Source organism: Orcinus orca, chromosome 8, assembly GCF_937001465.1.
Source record: "Orcinus orca chromosome 8, mOrcOrc1.1, whole genome shotgun sequence".
Lineage (NCBI taxonomy): Eukaryota > Metazoa > Chordata > Mammalia > Artiodactyla > Delphinidae > Orcinus > Orcinus orca.
The window spans coordinates 4,898,022-4,918,901 of record NC_064566.1 but is presented as its reverse complement, the minus strand read 5'-3'; the positions used below and the strand labels follow the sequence as shown (position 1 = coordinate 4,918,901).

Genomic DNA, 20,880 nt, shown 5'->3' with positions numbered 1-20,880 from the left:
AAAATAACAAAATTTTACGGGGACGCTAAAGAAGACCTAAATAAATGGTCGTGGATAGGAAGACAATATCGTAGAAATGTCAGTTTTCCCTCCATGATGTAGAGATTCAGCACGGTTCCCAGGAGTGCACTTCCCTTCCCTTCCCGGTGCAGAAATGTTGGTGCCTGGCATTTGAGGATGTGAGGTCATGGTGGGGTGCCACGTAGAGGTGCGGCTGGTGACATGGGCTGGGGGAGGTTGATGCAAGGGAGGCCAGCAGAGCTTATGGGAGTGGTTGGGAGTTGGTGATACTGAGCAGGTAAGTAAATATATTGACAATCACAAAAGCCACGTTTCCACTTTGGAGAGCGTACTGACAAACGTAGAAAGAGGGGAGACTAGAAAGTACCCCGAGGAAAGGTTTAACATTGCAAGGACAGCCATGAAGTCATGAATTTTTACCACGTGTACACACACACACACACACAGAGAAATAGAGAAATGTTATGGGTGTGTATGTAGGAATGTGCGTACATACATATACAGTGGGTTTTCGTTATTCACAGTAGTTCTGGTGTATAAAGCCACCGCAAACACTGAATGAGTGAATTCTGAACCACTGGTCCTGGGGGAGATACAGGCTTGGGTTCCCCCCCAGAGCTTCCGGTCACATTTTCATCTGCCGATCGACACGCAGCCTTGTTGGACGTGTGTTTCTGTTTAAAGACACCTGATTTAATAGGTATTGTTGGTTCATTCACACTGACCCATGACCAGTAATGCTGTAAGCTCATCTAACACCCATTTCCTCTGTGCGTACACCACGCTGCAGCCACCCTGCACACCAACAGCCCCTCAGCCCTGTGCCTGGGGCCGTTTTCAACAGTGAAATCACCCACAGAAAGCACAGAAAATGCCAACGATGTGGCACTAACGACTGGAGAGGACGCACGTTTACAGTGTGAGCTGAGACGGCAGGGCAGAGCTCGCCTGTGCCACCCTGGCTGGGGGCTGGCGTATCAGGTGACTGTTTTTCCGCCCCTCTCTGTGCATGTGCACGTCCAGGAATGATCGGAAAGCCTCTGGGCATCGATGGGGTTATAAATAAATCTGAGCCAGTGGGCGACTCTCCAGGCTGGCATCTGTGAATAAGGAGGAGGGACCGTGTGTATGTTCCCCAGCTCCGTATGCTGAGAAGGCCCAGAAGCAGTGAGCACACCCAGCACCCAGGTCTTGGCTTCTAAGGATCACTCTCCACTCAAAGGAAGCAGAGCTTCTCGAGAAAGGGCCGATTCTCCAGCTGAGGCAGGGAGAGATACACATGAGCCTGGAGCATGTCACTGTCCCAGAAAGAAAGTAAAGAAATCCTCAAGCGATGGTGGGGACGTGTCAGGGGGACCCAAGAGCCAATGCAAAGGGACTCTCACCGTCCAAACGTAGGAAACATTTGAACATCAAAGTAAATGGGAATATTAGATCTTAACCCATTTCACGAAATAGGTATAGATGAGTCTACACTGGCTTCAATTAGTAAATACATAGTACATAGTAGACATGCTTTAATGACCAGCCAACGTGTAAAATAAAAAATCCTGAATGAAGGCTGTAGCTGTAGTTCTGAGCCATTCTTTTTAGTAGCTTATAATCTACAGTATTACTAGACCATCAGGTTTTATTTATGTTATTATTTTGAATAGTGTTAAAATACACATAACTTAAAATTTACCCTCTTAGCCATTTTAAAGTGTCCAGTTCGGTAGCATGAAGGATATTCATGTGTTGTACAACCACCACCCCCATCCATCTCCCCCCATAATTGAATAAACTAGTAAACCCAGGCTTTCACCACCACAGACAACAGTGTCATGAGCATCATCGTCTGTCTCTCTGTCCTGCCAGCTAAGCTCTGACATTTTTGCTTTTTTCATATCGTAAAAACTTTAAAAGCCATGCCATGAAAAATCCCAACACGGATTTTATGGAACTTGGGGAGCTGGTTGTAAAATGTGTAAGGGGATGTAGTGGACCCAGGGCAGCCGGGACTTTCTAAAGGACATGAATTAGGAGGGACTGCCCCTTCCGGCAGTCGGGGCTGGTTAGAAAGCCTGCTCAGCACGTGGTGTGGTGCAGGGCTGGGCAAGTAGAGAACAGAGGGCACGTGGAAGCAGACGCGGGCACAGCTGGAGGAGGAGCTCCTGCCCCTGGGGATGCAGGTGTGAGCAAGTGCGAAGGAGGGGTGGCGAGTGCCCAGTTGGAGAAGCCCAAGCTAGAAGCCACCCAGAGCCGTTAGGCGTCAGGAAAGTTACTGTGGGTAGAATTCATTGCCTTGAGCACATAGCTGCATCTCGGGGTCGGACCTCCGCATGCTAGGCATTCGCTAAGTCTCGTTCATGTCTCCCTCCTCCAGGGAGCCCGCCAGCTTCACCAGACAGCTTGTTCTCCTCCAGGCACCTCCTGTCCATGTCACTCATCTGCCTTTTCTTCCTGCTTAGGTGGTTAACCGCATGTGTGCGTGTGTGTATAATGTGTGTCCTGCCCAACTGCGCTGTAGGCTCCCTGAATGTACCCCACGTTGTCTTCCACTTCTTGGCCTTCCCCGTGGGGCTGGTGTGGGACGAAGGACCATTGCTGACCCATAACCCATAGTTTGCCTCCAGCCTCCAGCCTGCTCCAATGAGCAATGTAACGCTTGGTGAATATCAATAAGGCATGTACTAAAAACGTTGCTTATTTTGGTGTAGTAGCAGAGGATTGGGTTACAGTGAGTTGGGTTGTGTTTAGTGTAACCATGTGAACAGTGTAAAATACAGGCTATTGGAATGGAAGCCCAGACATCTGCTATGAATTCTATATATAAATACTGGCTATGCTTACATGGGTTAAAATGGGGTTGTTGGCACTGGGATCTTCAGACTCCTGATTCCACTGTGGTAGGGACTGCACGTTAATCACGGGTCCTGGTACCCGGGCCAGGACGGGGAAGAGTGGCCTTTTTCTGACACCGATGGGCCGAGGATGCTGGGAACGGCATACCTACCCTAGAAATAGGTGGGAGTGGTCTATCCCCGTCCCCTGGCAGGGAAACACGGAGAACCCACAGAGCTCTGTGGGTGTTCTGAGGGCCATGCCAAGAAGGGGCTGCGTGAATCCAGGGTCACAGAAAGGGTCATCCCTGCCTGAGTCAGCCAATTGGGAAGCCAGGATGAGGGAAGAAGGTCACGGGGGGAATTCAGTGGGCTTGGGGTACAATGGTGCCTTGAGAAAGTATCTATTGAGGTGAAATGTATGCAATGTAAAATGAACCATTTTAAAGTGAATAATCCATTGGCCTTCAGTGCATTCACAATGTTGGGTAGCCACCACGATCTAGTTCTAGAACATTCCATTGCCCCTATAGGAAACCCTGTCCCCATTAAGCGGTTTTGCCTCATCCCCCACCCCCACCCCCCAGGCCCTGGCCACTATTAATCTGTGTGTCTGTCTTTGTGGGTTTGCCTGTTTGGGGCATTTCATGTGGCTGGAATCCTGTGCTGTGTGGCCTTTTGTGTCTGTCTTCTTCTGGAGCACCATGTTTTCAGGGCTCGTCCATGTTGTAGCCTGTGTCGGTCCTTCACGGCTTTTTACGGCTGAATTATATTTCATTGTATGGATAGAGCACGTTTTGTTTATCCATTTGTCAATGGATGGACATATGGGCTACCTCTACCTTTGGGCGACTGTGAATCGTGCTGCTGTGACCATGCATGGACAAGTATTTATTTGAGTCCTCTTAGTTCTCTTGGGTACACACCTGGGAGTGGAATTGCTGGGTCACGTGGTAGCTCATGGGTAACTTTTTAAAAAGTTAATTATTTTTGGCTGCGTTGGGTCTGTCTTGCTGCATGGGCTTTCTCTAGTTGTGGTGAGCGGCGGCTACTCTTCGTTGCGGTGCACGGGCTTCTCATTGTGTTGGCTTCTCTCGGTGCGGAGCGCGGGCTTTAGGCCGTGGGCTCAGTAGTTGTGGCTCGCGGGGTCAGTAGTTGTGGCTCACGGGCTCAGTAGTTGTGGCGCACAGGCTCTAGAGCTCAGGCTTACTAGTTGTGGCGCATGGGCTTAGTTGCTCCGCAGCGTGCGGGATCTTCCCAGACCAGGGATTGAACCCGTGTTCCCTGCATCGGCAGGCGGATTCTTAACCACTGCGCCACCAGGGAAGCCCCTCGACAGGTAACTTTTTGAGGACCTGCCGGGTGCTCTGCACTGCAGCCCCACAGCAGCCAGCGGCGCCTTTTAAGTCGTTACCATTTCCTGCTGGATGGATGAGGAAACAGGCTCAGAGCAGAGATAAAAAGTCTGGCCCCAAATCTCGCAGCTGGAGGCCAGGCTGGGGTTTGAATGAGAGTCTGAGCTGACGTGCTTTCCTGTGTAGCAGGACCGGCCCGGGACTGGATGAAAGAAACTCTTAATGAACTACAAGCACAGGTGCTGCCCCGGCTGGTGTTCACTGAGTGCCTGAAATGTGCTGCTACCGGGCTGAGGCTTTGTATGAATTGCTCTGTTGAAGCCTCACAGTCTCTGAGGTGGGGGTGCAGTGAGGACCCCCATCTCACAGGACGTTGAGCTCAGAGAGGCCCAGATCTGAGCCGTGCCCCTGAGCTGGCTCCAGGCTGCTCACTTGGCGTGGGGGGGGCGACCCGGTCTGTGTACCCTTGTGATACGTGGTCCTGAAAAAAAAGAACTTGCACAGAGAATGTCATAGCAACGTAAATGGAACCTGGGGTTAAAGCATTTCAAGATAGTTATCCAGAGGCTTAACAAAGTCATCTTTCATCATGCAGTCCTTTCTTCAATCTTCATCCCCACCTAGCACCTTCTCATACACGCAATTCTAGTACAGATCGGGGTTTATAGCTACGTTGTGTGTTGACTTAACGTTTCTTACACATTTTCTGGTGTCACTGCAGTCATTTTCTTACTACTTTAACGGACACAACTTTCTACTGAGAGAACAGACTAGGTACCCCAATGTTGGAGATTTTTTATTTGTTTATTTTTCTTATTATAAGGAAGGCTGCAGCGAATATTGTGTCTAGGACCTTTTCCTTCCTTCAGGTGTTCCTTGGGATAAGGTCCTGTGGGGCCCGTCTCTAGGGAGAGGGTTTAAACGTTTTATGGTCCTTAATACCAGATACCGCGGTATTTCCTAAAAGGGCTGTTCCCGCATCTGCGGTGGCCAGGTGACCCCGCGTGAGTCCTGGGGTGCGGTGGCGGCTGGGCTGCCGGTCCAGCTCTCAGCCCCTCTGCCCTGCACTCCTCTCCCTCCTCACACTGCTTGTTTCTTCTCCTCACTGCCCCAAAAGCTTGGGCCACTGGTCAAGAGATCATCCCTGGAGTAACCTGGGGCAGGTCAAAGCACCCTTCCAAGAGCTGCAGTCTCCTCACCTGGGAGATACACACCTGAACCCCTTGACCTACAGGGTCTTGGGCCCGTGGGCGTGTCACCTCGGGAAGGAGCACAGAGGACCATCTGCCGCTTCCTGCGTGCTTCGCCCCAGGACCTTTGCACTGGTCATCCCCTCTGCCAGGATGCCCTCCATCTGGCCCTTTCTCGCTGCCCCCTTCAAGTCTTTGCCCAGGTGTCACTTTCTCAGCGAGGCCACCCTGACCATCTTACGTGAAACGGCAGACCCCACTCCCCAATCCTTTACCCTGCTCTGTTTTGCAAACCGCAGCATCGATGTTGTGAGGCATAACTGACATCGCCTTACCCATCATGTGGGTCGCCTGTTGTCTTTTCCCCCCACGTCATACAGGACACGAGGGTGGGTTCTGGGTTCGGTTGCGTGTCCCAGCCAGGCTGGCATGTGCTACGCGACACCCCGCTGCCTGCCCACTGGCTGGCTCTGTCGCGGTCTCAGCCCAGTGCATCACTCCTCAGGATGGCCTGTCCCGACGCCAGCCCCTCAGCTGGCCACTCTAATCCTGCCCGCCTCCCCAGCCTCCCTCCTCCCGTGGGGAAGGAGGGGCCCCAGGCGGCCACATCTCCCAGATGAGCCAGGGTACCCGTGGCCCCTGGTAGGCTTGGGGCCGCATCAGCCGGGGCTCCCCAAGCCCTAGGAGGGGCACTGGGAGGGTAGGTGCCAGCTGGGGGGGCAGCCCCCCACAAGAGGCCCCCATCGCCATGAGTCCCCAGGGTAACCGGAGAGTGAAGTGGGTGTCTCTTCAAACTTAGGAATTGAGTGTGTGGTAGTTTCTAGATGTCTTCGAAGCAGGAGTGGCTTCTCCTGGAGAGAGCCTGCCCGCCCTGGCCCTCCTAGGAGTCTCAGTTTGGGAAAAGCACAGGAAATTGAAATCCACCCCCCATCACCTGTGGCCTTTGAAGGGTGCACCTGAACTGCCCAGAGTGTAAACTGCGGGGAAAATGTGGTCTTTCCAGTTTGGGGAGAAAGAGCAGAGCAGAATTAGGATTTTTTGTGCGGGGGCAGCTTCCAGGGCTCCCGCCTCCTGATTCTCCCCCAGCCCAGGCTCCCTGGCCTCTGGGACTTCGGCTGCGGGGAAGGGTTAACTTACTGGGTGTCTGGCCAACAGCTGGGACTGGCGACTCGCCCCGTGGGTACCTCCCTCCAAAGCGCTTCCCCTGGGGGCCGGAACGCCTCTGATTGGAGACTGCTGTCTGCGGGGCCATCCATCTCTTGATGCTGATGCTGGGTGAGTTTCGTCCCTCACCTGTGGCCACCAACTCCCAATGGAATACCTGTGGCCGCGGGGAGCTTGCCTCCTCCTGAGATGGTCCCTTGCACTGTCGTCCAGAGGTGCTAGTTTAGAGAAGAGTGAAGCCAGCATCCTCCCTGCTGGCCTTCGCGAGGGGTTCTCAGGCGGGAGCTGGGTCCATCCTGGTGGGGGAACGTCACAGGGCTTTGGTGTGCATGCCTGTGTCTGCTTCTGGGGAGAGGGTCAGCTTATCAGAGGGCTCTGTGACCCCCGAGGTTAGGAACCACCCGGGCCAGTCCTGCCTTCGCCGGATGAGAGGGGAGGAATCTCAGGAGGCCGGGCACGGTGAACCTCGCAGGCGAGGTGGGATTACTGGTCGTCTGTGCTCCAGTGGCCGGCGGGGCCCTGGTGACGATGAATGGGCAGGTGCTCTGGGGGCACCCGTTGCCCTGCATGTGCTGTGGGGTGTCTGCAGCAGCTTTTCTGCCTCTGTCCACGGGCCTCCAGATCCCACACGACTCTTCCTGCGAAGGCCCTCTGCCTCTGGTCTGTACGATTCTTCCTCCTCTGAAGGTCTGGACCCTCCCTCATCCTGGGTATCACCCCCTTGCCCACCGTCCTCCGACCGGCCGGCCTCTGACCCTCGGAAGGCACCTGACTGCCGGCAGCGCCTCCGGTGGTGTGTGTCACTGCCACTCTGCTCTGTGGAACCTCTGGCTGACAGTGGGGACCCAGACCCTTCTGGGCACCCCGCCCTTTCCCTTCTCACCTCTCACAGAGCAGAGGTGACTCACTGTCTTGAAATTAGGATGCTAGGATGCTAGTGGGGTGGGTGAAATGTATTTATAGAGCAGCTGCTGTGGGCTGGCCCTGGGCAGGGCAGGGCGTTCTTAGACGGGCAGACAAGCCATCCTGGAGTGCAGGGTCCACTGGGACCCTCAGCATATTGTAGCAGCTGGGAAAACAGGGAAACTTCCATTTTTAATTAAAAAAACCTTTTTACTGAAGTGCGTATACACAGAAATGTGATGCCTTTTTACAAACTAGATACACCTGTGCAGCGAGCACACGATGCCTGTTCCAGAGTGTGGCACCTGGTGTGCTGTTGAACTTGGTTCCTCTCAAAGCCTTGTCTTACCCTTCTGTAAAATGGGTGAACTGTCACCCACAGCCCAGGCCTGTGTGCCGAGAGCCCAGGGGGCCCAGAGAGGAGCCTGCCCAACTCTGTGTGCCGTGAGTGACCTTCAAAGAGCCGTCAGCCTGTGAGGATGCTCACTCTTTATCACCTGTCTGTACCTGCCTGGGGCAGGGAGGGGTGAGATTAGGGACAGAAGTTCTTTGGTGGCCATCTCCTCCTCGCAAGAGGTCAGGATGCCCAGCTCGGATGTAGTTGTTACACCCCTGTGTTTGATCTTTGCCGTGTCCCTGCTGCCACAAAGAACTGTAGACGTGACATAATGATGGTGGTGGTGGGAGTGGTGGAGCCCCGGAGACGGTCCTGACCTCGAACCCTCCGCGCGTCCTCCTACCCTGCAGAGGAGGGGCCTGGGTGGGACACACGGTGATTTCAGGAACTGCAGCGCCGTCTGCTGCGTTGAAAGAGCCTCTGCATGGGTGGCTGGGCCCGCCCAGGTGCCTTCCCGGCAGTGGCTGGGGATGGAAGGAAGGAACCGGGAGCCTCGGGCACGGGCCGGGCGGGGTCCAGGCACCTAGCCCCCCGTCCTGGTCTGTGCGGCCTGCGGCTCAGCCTGCGGTCCTCACGGTTTGCTTCTACCCCCACAGCCTCGCCGCTCCTCCTGTTTGCCAACCGCCGGGACGTACGGCTGGTGGACGCCGGCGGAGTCAAGTTGGAGTCCACCATTGTGGTCAGCGGCCTGGAGGATGCGGCTGCGGTGGATTTCCAGTTCTCCAAGGGAGCCGTGTACTGGACGGATGTGAGCGAGGAGGCCATCAAGCAGACCTACCTGAACCAGACGGGGGCTGCCGTGCAGAACGTGGTCATCTCCGGCCTGGTGTCGCCCGACGGCCTGGCCTGTGACTGGGTCGGCAAGAAGCTGTACTGGACGGACTCGGAGACCAATCGCATCGAGGTGGCCAATCTCAATGGGACGTCCCGGAAGGTCCTCTTCTGGCAGGACCTGGACCAGCCGCGGGCCATCGCCTTGGACCCCGCTCACGGGTAAACCCAGTGCCTCTGCTCCCTGGTGCGAGTGGGTGGGGTCGTGATTTCTCTCTTGAACTTACTTGAGCCCACGTACCTTTTTTAGAGAAAATGCGGCAGTCTTAAATGGGTTCGCTTTCAGAATTTGTTGCTGTTGAGAACCATTTCCCCGTGATACCCTGTGTTGTGGGTTTTTTTAAACTCGCTGCCTCTGCTTGGCCGTGGATTCGAATCACTAAACGTCCCAGATGTGTGTGTGACGGTGTCCGAGGAGGTGCGAGCGCTCTGACAGGTAGAACTCACACCTTTCACTTCCTTTATGACTGCATCAGCTGAAAACGGGGGGAAAAAGTGAAACTCCTTGTCCAGAAGGGGAACTTGCTGCAGATGGTTTCTCTGGTGTCTTCTGGAAGCCCTCTGCTTCCCCCTGCCTCCCAGTCTGGCTGAGCTCACGTGACCTACGAAGGCTCAGGGCCCAGCCATGAGTTCCAGGTGGGGTTTTGTGAGTGGCGGCAAAGCTAAGAACATGTGCAGAGTTGAAGGCTGGGATGGAGAGATTGTGGGGAGATGACCGAGCTGCCCAGCCAGGCCAGGCTCATTGCAGACTTTCATGAACGGTAGCTGTTCGTTCGGTCATCCCTCGGCCCTCTATTCCCTCTTCCTGCCGCCTGGGAAGGACACACTCTTAGCCAGGCTGCATCAAGCTAGGCACCTGCCTCCTGGCCGTGCTTGACCCACTGCTGGGTCTGCCCACTCCTCTGCTGTTCATGTGTCAGAAACGGCTGTTGGGCATCTGGAACAGAAACACCGTAGGACTCTGGGTTCTGGTCCTGATGCCCCTGACTTGCTGTTGCCCCTGGCAGTGCCCTCCCCTGCCCTGGAGGGGTGGTGACACTGGCCGCACTGCCTGCAGCCCAGGCTGGAAGGACCTCTCAGCCCACCCTGGGGTGGGTGGAATGAGGTTTGGGAGGCAGAGGCCTGTCCTGCCAGTGCAGGTGCGTGGGTAGCTCGGGGAGCACCCTGGGTGAGGGGGCGCTTTGGTGGCCAAGTAAACCTCCTTACGGGGGCCTTCTCGGCGTGTTGACTGAGAAAGCACACTAGACTGGCTTCTGATGTCGGAATAGCTGGAGCCTTCTGGAGCTGCTGGTTTAAAAGCTGAGTGTTTGTGTGTGTGTGTGAGCTCCATTGGGAGGTGCTTAGTACTTAGTTGGGAAGTGCTCAGTTGGGAGGTGCTTGGTACTTGGTTGGGAAGTGCTCGGTTGGGAGGTGCTTGGTGCTTGGTTGGGAAGTGCTCAGTTGGGAGGTGTTTGGTACTTGGTTGGGAAGTGCTCAGTTGGGAGGTGCTTAGTACTTAGTTGGGAAGTGCTCAGTTGGGAGGTGCTTGGTACTTGGTTAGGAGATGCTCAGTTGGGAGGTGCTTGGTACTTGGTTGGGAAGTGCTCAGTTGGGAGGTGCTTGGTACTTGGTTGGGAAGTGCTCAGTGAGGAGGTGCTTGGTACTTGGTTGGGAGCAGTCGTCTTCATGCTCACACCTAGTCTGGCTTTGCCTGTAGCATCCCTAGGAGTTGGTCCATCTCTGGCCCTGTCTTTTCTTACTAAATGTTTGAAATCTTTTCTGATCTTGCCTCTGAATTCTTCCCCCAGATCCTGCTGGGATCACACACCTGCCCCTGAGGTAGAGTTGACTTTGGTGTTGATGCCCTGGGCAGGATATCTGAGGCCCCAGCCTCTCCCCCACATCTCCCGCCGCCCCAGTGATGTGTCTGATGCGTGACGGAGCGAAGTGGTGGTGCTAAGTGTCCCACTCACCAGATTGAATGGCGGTGAGAACCCTGGACTCTGGTCCCAGCTTCGTCTGTGGTGTGATCGAGGTTAGCAGTGTCCGCTCCATCCCCTTAGACACCGTTGCCCAGGAGGGAAGGACTCCAGGCCAGTGCATAGGCACCATGGGCAGCGCCCCACTCTGCCGAACACTGGCCTGGCGGTGGTCCTTGCCATGAGTTCAGGCTGAGTCCTGAGAGCGGGGACAGGGGGCTTCATTCTCTGTCCTGGCCACACACTCGTGTCTGCAGGGAGCATCACTGCCTCCTCCTGGCCCTGTTGGAACCTCTGTTGTCTCCGTGTGTCTGTCCTCTCGTGATGCAGCCTTTCTGCCTCACAACTAGGGTCCCTCCTTAGATGAGGAGATACTGCCCCTGCTACGTCATCAGGAAGGAAGGTTCTCAGTCTGAACGTCAACCTCAGGGTGCACGTGACCAACAGCCCCATAGCCAGGAGGACCACAGACCCCAGGGCCTGGACTTGGTCAGGTTCAGCAGCACAGGTGGCAAAGGGCAGGTGTCCCGGCGAGGCTGGGGAGGCACCTCCGCTCCCAGCACCAGGTGCCCACTTGGGCAGCAGAGCGGGCTCCAGGGAGGACTCTCTGGCCCTGAGGACCCGGGGCCGGGAAGACATCAGCCCAGTGCTGGGGGGTGGCCCGGGCCTGTCCCAGCCCATGAGGGGCTGCAGTGGCTCCTGGGTCTCGAGTTAAAGCCGGGCTGAAACCCAACCCCCTCTTTAAGATGCAAAATGGCCCTTCCCTAAAATAACACACAACCACAACCGCAGCCAGCCTCTGCCCTCTGCGCGCTGAGACCAGGCTGCAGGGCTTTGCTTCAGGAGTTGATTTTCCTCCGTGGAGCTAGGCTGGGCCTGTGGCAGCGTTGAAGGCTCTGCACGAGCACATCCACGCCAGCTGGGCTCTGGGAACAGGGTGGCTCGCAAATTCCCCATTTAAGGAAACCAGCCGGGCCTCTGTTATGAAACCCGGGGGAAGGAATGTGAATTATGCTCCTCGCGGAGGTCCTGAGCCTGCACATTTTCCGGCCTTTCCCGTTGGCCACCAAGGAGCGTTCAGGAGCATGTGAGTGGATGGCTCTGAGACTGATTCTCCTGACACCTTCTGGGCAGCCGGTGGGAGGGCTGGGCTCTTTCCAGGCTGCTGGGGGTGGGAAAAGCACAGGGAGAGAAAGGTGCCTGCACCAGGCCGGCGGGAGCCTTTGCTGAGAGCCTCGGGTGCCCGGAGAAGTTCGCCACCACCCCAGGCTGGGGGGTGGGTCAGACAGCGGCCAGGCTCTGACCTCAACCGGAGAACCGTGTTGTGCTCCCAGAGCTTGTGACCTGGGGCAGCGCAGCCTTCCGGAGCCTCGGTTTTCTCACCTGTCCAATGGGAATAGTCCCTGCGTCACTTCTTCAGTGGAGAGCAGAGTGGAGAGCTTGTTGGAGAGGTGTGCCAAGTTCTCTGTCCCCATGGGGGCTGGAGAGCAGGGGAGCTTGGTGACGATGGCCGGGTGTGGTTGGCCCCTCGCCGCACGTGAAGCCCCCAGGAGCTCATTATCATCATCTGTCATCACCCGTCTAGCAGGTGGCGACAGTGCCAGCTCCGAAGTGACACCCCTCTGGGAAGGCCCCACGGCCCCGTGGATGGGGGTGGCCTTCGGAGCTCCCATCTCGGGGGAGTGGCAGCTTGTGTGCGTGTCATTTTCTCTCTCCTGCTGGACAGAGACCCCCACCAAAGGGCAAGGCTGGGCCTGTTCTCCCCACGTCCCTGATGACTTTGCTGGTCCCTGGTGGACGGCAGCTCAGGCTTTGCTGAAAGGCATGAAGTTTTACCTCTGAAGATGTGGAGGCTGAGAGCGGGAGTGGAGAGGGAGTGCGGGGAGGGGACTTGATCCGTAATAGAAGCAGCTCGAAGGGAAGCAAGCCTGTGGGCCCAAGCAACTAGGGCGTCTGAGAAGTGGCCTGTTTTCGCTCCCACTGTGTCCCACGGCCCCGCCTCTCCCCATCTGGGCTTGCGCTGTCTTCCCTGGCAGACCCTCCCACGAGGGCACAGGTAGCTCCCAGGAGCCCCCTGCCCTCCCCTTGCAGGCCGACTCCCATCTGCCTGTCTCTAAGCGGCCACTAAGGCTGAGGGTAATGGGGTTTGTTGATTGCTCAGGACTGACCTGTGCCCACTCCAGGAGGGGGTGTGGGAGCAGACACACCACCTGGAGAGGTTCATGAACCTCGAGTGGAGGCGGGGTTCCTCAAAGGGAAATCCAGGCACTGTCCCCCTTCTCTGCGGAGAGACACCGGTGGACAAAGTAAAGTGAAACAGGTCTGCCACCCCTTGTGCCCCGTGGCTTGTCCCCAGCCGACTGGGCCAGAAACCCAAGGGACTCATGTCCTCAAGGCTGGTGCGGTTCCCTCTGCTCTCCACTGAAGAGCCATGCTGAGAGGGCGCCCCGCCTGGACATCTGGGCCGTAGTGGGGTTTGAACCCATCAGCCCAGATGCCTGCCTATTATCTCTGCTCATGTGAAGGGACATCAAATAAGGAAGCCTCTAAGGAGGCGGTGGTTTCTGGCTGGAAACTCTAAGAACATGGTTCAGCAGAGCTGACTCACCCACAACCCACCCAGGAATAACTGGTATGTTTCAGTGAATACCTCACCTACGCATTGTTGTTTTTAACAGACTTCATTTTTTTTTTTTTTTTTTTTTGCGGTACACGGGCCTCTCACCGTTGTGGCCTCCCCCGTTGCGGAGCACAGGCTCCGGACGCGCAGGCCCAGCGGCCATGGCTCACGGGCCCAGCCGCTCCACGGCATGTGGGATCTTCCTGGACCGGGGCACGAACCCGCGTCCCCTGCATCGGCTGGCGGACTCTCAACCACTGCGCCACCAGGGAAGCCCCAGACTTCATTTTTTTAAAGCAGTTTTAGGCTCACGGATAAATTGAGGGCAAGGTACAGAGAGTTCCTGTATACCCACGTACATTTAACCTTTGTCTTTTGACAAAGATTCAATGTCACGTATCCATGGTTGTATTATCCTACAGAATCGTTTTGCTGCCCTACAGATCCTCTGTGCTCCGTCAGTGCATATCCCTCCCCAGTCCCTGGCAGCCCCTGATCTTTTTCTGTCTCCATAGTTTTACCTTCAACAGTGTCGTATGCGGGAACCATAGAATGTGTAGCCTTTTCACGTTGGTTTCTTTCACTTAGTAACATGCGTTTAATGTTCCTCCGTGTCTTTTCATGGCTTAATAGCTCATTTCTTCTTAGCACTGAATAATATTCCATTTTACATATTTTAATTGCCTTTTAGAAGTTCATTTACAGCGTTTTCATAGTAGCAAAAATTCAGAAGCAACGCAAACGTTCAAAGTGGTTTCACTTAAATAATTTACCGTACTATATAGCCATTAAAAGAACAAGGAGGGTTTCGACTAGTAAGAAGAGGATACCTAGAATATGTTGCTAAATGAGAACAAGTGGAAACAAGTATATTTGATTATCCAACTTTGATTAAAAATTAATATATTACACGGAATTCCCTGGTGGTCCAGTGGTTAGGATTCTGCGCTGTCACTGCCGAGGGCCTGGGTTCTAATCCTTAGTTGGGGAACTAATAAGATCCTGCAAGCAGTGCAGCCAAAAAAAAAGAAAAAATTAATATATTACTTACTGCTTAGAAAGCAAATCGGGAGTAATGATACCCTCGACCCGGAACATTGGGTGAGATTTCAGGGCAAATTCACTGACTCTGTTTCATACGCTTGCATTCATATAGACAGAAATCAAAAACGAAACAAAAACGAGCTTTTCTCATCGTGCTTCTGTCCTCCTTGTTAGGTACATGTACTGGACAGACTGGGGAGAGATACCCCGGATCGAACGGGCAGGGATGGATGGCAGCACCCGGAAGGTTATCGTGGACTCGGACATTTACTGGCCCAACGGGCTGACCATCGACCTGGAGGAGCAGAAGCTGTACTGGGCGGACGCCAAGCTCAGCTTCATCCACCGCGCCAACCTGGACGGCTCCTTCCGGTAAGTTCCGCCTGGCTCTGGGCCCCCACCTTCCCCACGGGGCCCTGGCCAGTCCCAGCTGGGCGTTGGCTGATCCTTCCCAACTCAGGCCAGTGGTCTCAGACCTGAAACCCTGGGGGCCTGAGGCCTGCAGGCCTTTTCAGAGCTGAGGTCCATAACAGTGCACACACCATGTCTGACATCCCACCCGAGCAGGGTCTGAGGTGGCATCTGCATCTATTTTATAGCGAAATGTAGAATGCTCATTCTAAGTGGGATCGCAAAGGCTAAAGAGCCCTACATCCAAAGCAATTTCATGGCTCCTCAGGGTGTGAGCATCGAATTAACGTAGGATCCAGCAATTCTGCTCCTAAGTTTATGCCCCCAAAGAATTGAACATTGGTATCGAAGTAAATACTTGTACACGAATATCCATCGCAGGAGCATCCACAATAGCTAAAAGGTAGAGACAGCTGAAATGTCCACCAGCAGATGAGCGACGGATGGATAAGCAGGATTGTGGCATATCTGTGCCATGGAGTGGTGCTCAGCCATAACAAGGAGTGAGGCACGGGTGGATGCCACACCACGGAGGGGCCTTGAAAACGTGCTGCTAAGTGAAAGAAGCCGCACACCGAAGGCCACATATCGTGTGACTTCATGGATGTGAAAAGTCCAGAAGAGGCGAATCCTTAGGGACAGAGGGCAGACTGCTGTTTCCAGGGGCTGCGGGGGGAGGGGAGATGAGGAGTACCTGCTTGGCACGTTCAGGGTTTTCCTGTGGGGGTGGAAATGTTTGGGAAACAGCTGGTGGTGGTGGCTGCACATGGTGAATGTGCTACGCAGCCCTGAATTAGTCACTTTGAAATGGTTGATTTGGTGATATGTGAATTTCACCTCAAGACATTTTTTGTATGTTTGGGGTTTTTTTTCTTTTAAATTTATTTATTTAATTAATTTATTTTTGGCTGCGTTGGGTCTTCGTTGCTGCGCACGGGCTTTCTCTAGCTGTGGTGAGTGGGGGCTGCTCTTTGTTGCGGTGCGCGGGCTTCTCATTGCAGTGACTTCTCGTTGCAGAGCATGGGCTCTAGGTGTGTGGGCTTCAGTAGTTGTGGCAGGTGGGCTCAGCAGTTGTGGCTCACGGGCTCTAGAGTGCGGGCTCAGTAGTTGCGGCGCACGCGCTTAGTTGCTCCGCGGCATGTGGGATCTTCCCAGGCCAGGGCTCGAGCCCGTGTCCCCTGCATTGGCAGGAGGATTCTCAACCACTGCACCACCAGGGAGGTCCTGTTTTTGGTTTTTGATTGCGATATAATTGGCACATAACATTGTATTCATTTTAGGTGTATGACATTGTGATTTGTTCTATGTGTATATTGCAAAATGATGACCGCAATAAGTTTAGTTAACATCCATCACTATAGAGAGTTACGTTTTTTTCTCCTTGTGACGAGAACTTTTAAGATCCACTCTCTTGGCAACTTTTAAGTATACAGTACAATATTGTTAACTATAGTCACCATGCTGTATGTTACATCCCCAGGACTTACTTATCTTATAACTGTAAATACAGTACAATATTGTTAACTATAGTCACCATGCTGTATGTTACATCCCCAGGACTTACTTATCTTATAACTGTAAATACAGTACGATATTGTTAACTATAGTCACCGTGCTGTATGTTACATCCCCAGGACTTACTTATCTTATAACTGTAAATTGGCACCTTTTGATCCCCTGTACCCATTTCACCCACCCCCCTCCCCTGGAGCCAGGGGTTCTCTGTATCTCTGAGTTCTGTATCTATGAGTCTGGGTTTTAATTTTTTTTTTTTTTTTTTTGCGGTACGCGGGCCTCTCATTGTCGCGGCCTCTCCCGTTGCGGAGCACAGGCTCCGGACGCACAGGCTCAGCGGCCATGGCTCACGGGTCCAGCCGCTCCACGGCATGTGGGATCTTCCCGGACCGGGGCACGAACCCGCGTCCCCTGCATCGGCAGGCGGACTCTCAACCACTGTGCCACCAGGGAAGCCCTAATATTTTTTATTGAGTTATAATTAACATGCAATATTATATTAGTTTCAGGTGTAAAACATAGTGATTCAATTATGAAATGGTCACAGTGAGAACAGTTAACCACCCATCACCAAGCAAAGTTATTATAGTATTATTGGCTGTATTTCCTATGTGTACGTTACATACTTCCCCATGACTTATTTTTTTTTTTTAAGATTTGATTTTTTAAAAAAATTTATTTATTTATGGCTGCATTGGGTCTTCATTGCTGCGTGCAGGCTTTCTCTAGTTGCGGTGAGCGGGGGGCTACTCTTCATTGCGGTGCACGGGTTTCTCATTGTGGTGGCTTCTCTTGTTGCGGAGCATGGGCTCTAGGCACGCGGGCTTCAGTAGTTGTGGCACATGGGCTCAGTAGTTATGGCTCATGGGCTCTAGAGCGCAGGCTCAGTAGTTGTGGTGCATGGGCTTAGTTGCACCACGGCATATGGGATCTTCCCAGACCAGGGCTCGAACCCACGTCCCCTGCATTGGCAGGTGGATTCTTAACTACTGAGCCACCAGGGAAGTCCCCCATGACTTATTTATCTTGTAGCTGGAAGTTTGTACCTCTGATCTCCTTCATCTGTTTCATCTGTTCCCCTACCCGCCCCCTTTGGCAAACACCTGTTGGTTCTCTGTATCTATGAATCTGTTTCTCTTTTGTTTTTTAGATTTCACATATAAGTGAAATCATACGGTATTTGTTTTTCTCTGTCTGACCTTCTTCACTTAGCATAATACTCTCCAGGTCCATTCATGTCGCCACAAACGACAAGATTTCATTCTTTGTTATGGCTGAGTAGTGTTCCATTGTGTGTGTGTGTGTGTGTGTGTGTACACACACACACACCATCTTTTTTTTATCCATTCAGTTTATCTCTCGACAGACACTTAGGTTACTTCCATACCTTGGCCATTGTAAATAATGCTGCAGTGAACACAGGGGTACATATATCTTTTCAAATTTGTGTTTTCATTTTCTTTGGGAAAATACCCAGATGTGGGATTTCTGGATCATATGGTGGTTCTATTTTTAGTTTTTTAAGGAACCTCCGTGCTGTTCTCCATAGTGCCTGCACCAATTTACATTCCCACAAACAGTGCACGAGGGTTCCCTTTTCTCCACATCGCTGCCAACATTTATCGTTTCTTGTCTTTTTGGTAATAGCTATTCTGTTCTTCCTCTTCTATTTTTTGGAATAATTTGAGAAGGATAGGTATTAACTCTTCTTTAAATGTTTGTTAGAATTCACCTATGAAGCCATCTGGACCTGGACTTCTGTTTTGGGGAAGTTTTTTGATTCCTGATTCAATTTCATTACTAATTATCGGTAACTATTCAGATTTTCTGGTTCTTCACGATTCAGTCTTGGAAGATTGTATGGTTCTAGGAATTTATCCATTTCGTCTAGGTTGTCTAATTTGTTGGTATATAGTTGTTCATAGTATTATCTTATGATCCTTTTTAGTCAATAAATCTTTTTAAAAAGTGACATGAAGAAAACAGGGAAGAGGCAATGTCAGGTCAGGCTGGGAAAGAGCGCGAGTGTATGATTTTTGGTTGTTCAGTGGTACCTTTTGAGTGTGACTCCCTCCTCAGTGCTGTACTGGGGACTGAGGACACGGTGGTGACCACCCATCCACAGTGTCCACCTCAGGAAGCCTATAGTGGGGTGCGGGTCATTAAACCAGATAATCGCATACTACCAGCTGTGTGAATTACGATTCTATTATCGTCGTCCATAATCTCATTAAAAACAAGTTCTCGTTTGCTGGGTATTATAAATACACAGATGAGCATAGCTTTTTTTTTTTTAACGCTGATACAAGTTTAATTTGCTTTGATAATATAAATTATTGACATCGTAGGAATGAGCAAGTATCAGTAACTTTGGTCCGATTTGTGTTACGTTGTTAAAGCATCAGGCAGGACAGGTGTGCTTCTCATCAGCTTGTTGTCACCAGGTGTGGCGTCCTCCCTGCCACTTTTCTTCCTTCTTTCTTCTCTGTGGGGCACTTTGGCAACAGCCCCCCTTCTGGAAACGGGTTAGACAGGGAGCAGCTGGGTGTGCAGGGCCCCCCACGTCACTGTCAGGGGTGGCGGGAGGCTGGCTGAGTCTGGATGGTGCCCTGTGCACCCTGGCAGAGGGTTCCTGGGATGCCCTGGCCTGGTCTCACGCTGCTCCATCACCGCTCCTGTTGTCCTGTGTGATGTCGATGGGTCAGCAGTGACAATGGAGGGCTTTCAAAATGGGGAGCACAGTGGGGACCCCCTGACGGCTCCTCCCCCCGCCTCCCCCCCCACCCACCCACAGGCAGAAGGTCGTGGAAGGCAGTCTGACGCACCCTTTTGCCCTGACGCTCTCTGGAGACACTCTGTACTGGACAGACTGGCAGACCCGCTCCATCCACGCCTGTAACAAGAGGACTGGAGACAAGAGGAAGGAGATCCTTAGCGCTCTCTACTCGCCCATGGACATCCAAGTGCTCAGCCCAGAGCGGCAGCCTTACTGTAAGTCGGGGCCAGGCTGGCGGGGGGGCAGGCTGGGAGAGGCCCCTCTGCAGAGCTGGTGTCGGGGTTGCTTCAGGCAGGGTCATGCCCCAGTGGTCCTCGGGGGTGGCAGAGGGATTCCCAGGGAAGGTTGCCCTGTTTTCAAGGCCCAGTGGAAGTTACATGTTTATTCATGAAAAATCTGCTCCAAGTCAGAGTTCTCAACCTGGGGTCCCCATGGGGTCGTGGCAGGGGTCCCTGATGGTGGAAAGCTCCTGTGACCCGCAGCCCGCAAGCAGGGCCAGGGCCTCGGGCTCGCCCCCTCCCACGAGGACCACCACCTGTTCTTACGGGGACCCCACTGGTTCCCATGGGGACCACGGAGCGGGGCGGATTCTGGCCACGGTGCTGTTGAAGTTTCCAACTTTGTACTTAAGAGTGGGCTCCCAGGGGTGGGGCTCTCTGGAGTTGTTTTCTGGGGAGAACATCGTGGTCCTTACACGCAGGTGGGTTTAATGCTTTACATTTCATGGGTACCACCCTCCACCCTGTCCTGGGCAGAGTGAGATGCCAGGAGTATTTGTCAGTTCATTTGCACGCTGGTTGTGCAAGGGCTTGGGAGAATGAAAAGCATTGTCATCAGCTACCAGAGGCTCGGCCCAGTGGCCAGGTGTGGCCAGCAAGCTTCTGTGCAGAGCCCATGGGGTCCAGGCATGTCACAGAGATAAGACAGGCCTCTGCTCCAGGACCCCCCCGACCCAGGGCCTCGCCTTACCACGCAGGCAGGTCCTGGGATCCTGCCAGGGAGGGCTGGGGACAGTCTCCGCAGAGGAGGTGTCCTTTGAGGGACCCTGAAGAAGATGGGGTTTCTTGTGGTAGGAGATCGGGAAGAGGGGGCAGGGCGGGTAGGATGCGCACACTGGGAGTGGTGGGCGTGGGTGTCTAGGGCCCTTCCGGAACCTCCTCCCGCCTGCCCTGTCTCCCCAGACCACACGCAATGTGAGGAGAACAACGGCGGCTGCTCCCACCTGTGCCTGCTGTCCCCGAGGGAGCCCTTCTACGCGTGCGCCTGCCCCACCGGTGTGCAGCTTCAGGACAACGGCCAGACGTGCAAGGCAGGTGAGCCAGGGAGCGGCTGGTGGGAGGGGCGGCCACCAGCCTGGGTGCCCCACGATCTGCTTTCCTTGGGGAGGGGTTCACGCGGCCCGGGCTCTGAGCGCCGACAGCCGAGCGGCCGGGATTCAGGTCAGATCTGGGCTCTGCTGCCTGATGGGCGAACGACCTTGGAACTCAGGTTCCCATCTGTAAGACGAGGTCGTGCCAGATGGGCAGAGACCCCAAGTAACAAGCGCACTGCCGCCACGCGCAATCGCATCCTAAAAGCTGGCTGTCTTTGGCTATTAAATCAAAACTGTGTTTATTGTAACAAGAGCAATGGTGTTAGAGAGTGTGCGAAAGGAGGTTCCCAGCAGACACATCCTCCTCTCCTCCCGCCCCTTCCAAGTGCTCCCACCGCTGTAGTACCTCGGGCCCTCCTGGGAGCTCCTGTCTTTGCTTTTCTGCTTTTTCATGAGCGTTGATATGGAATTTATAATTCATTTTTTAAAAAAATATTTATTTTTGGCTTTGTTGGGTCTTAGTTGCGGCACGTGGGATCTTTGTTGTGGCATGTGGGATCT

The 20,880-nt window shown here is 53.6% G+C and overlaps 1 protein-coding gene across 13 annotated transcripts in view; it reads left to right on the top strand.

Annotated features, from left to right (window-relative positions):
* Window positions 1-20,880, top strand: part of LRP5 (LDL receptor related protein 5) — a 109,153-nt gene that overhangs the window by 20,313 nt on the left and 67,960 nt on the right. For all 13 annotated transcript variants that reach the window (XR_007478613.1, XR_007478614.1, XR_007478611.1 and 10 more), the window contains exons 2-5: window positions 8,449-8,845; window positions 14,480-14,677; window positions 19,026-19,222; window positions 20,189-20,320. Coding sequence is in view for 8 of the 13 variants with exons in the window: in XM_004278038.4 (XP_004278086.1) it covers window positions 8,449-8,845; window positions 14,480-14,677; window positions 19,026-19,222; window positions 20,189-20,320 (924 nt within the window). In the remaining 5 variants the exon portion in view is untranslated. The remainder of the gene's footprint in view (window positions 1-8,448; window positions 8,846-14,479; window positions 14,678-19,025; window positions 19,223-20,188; window positions 20,321-20,880) is intronic.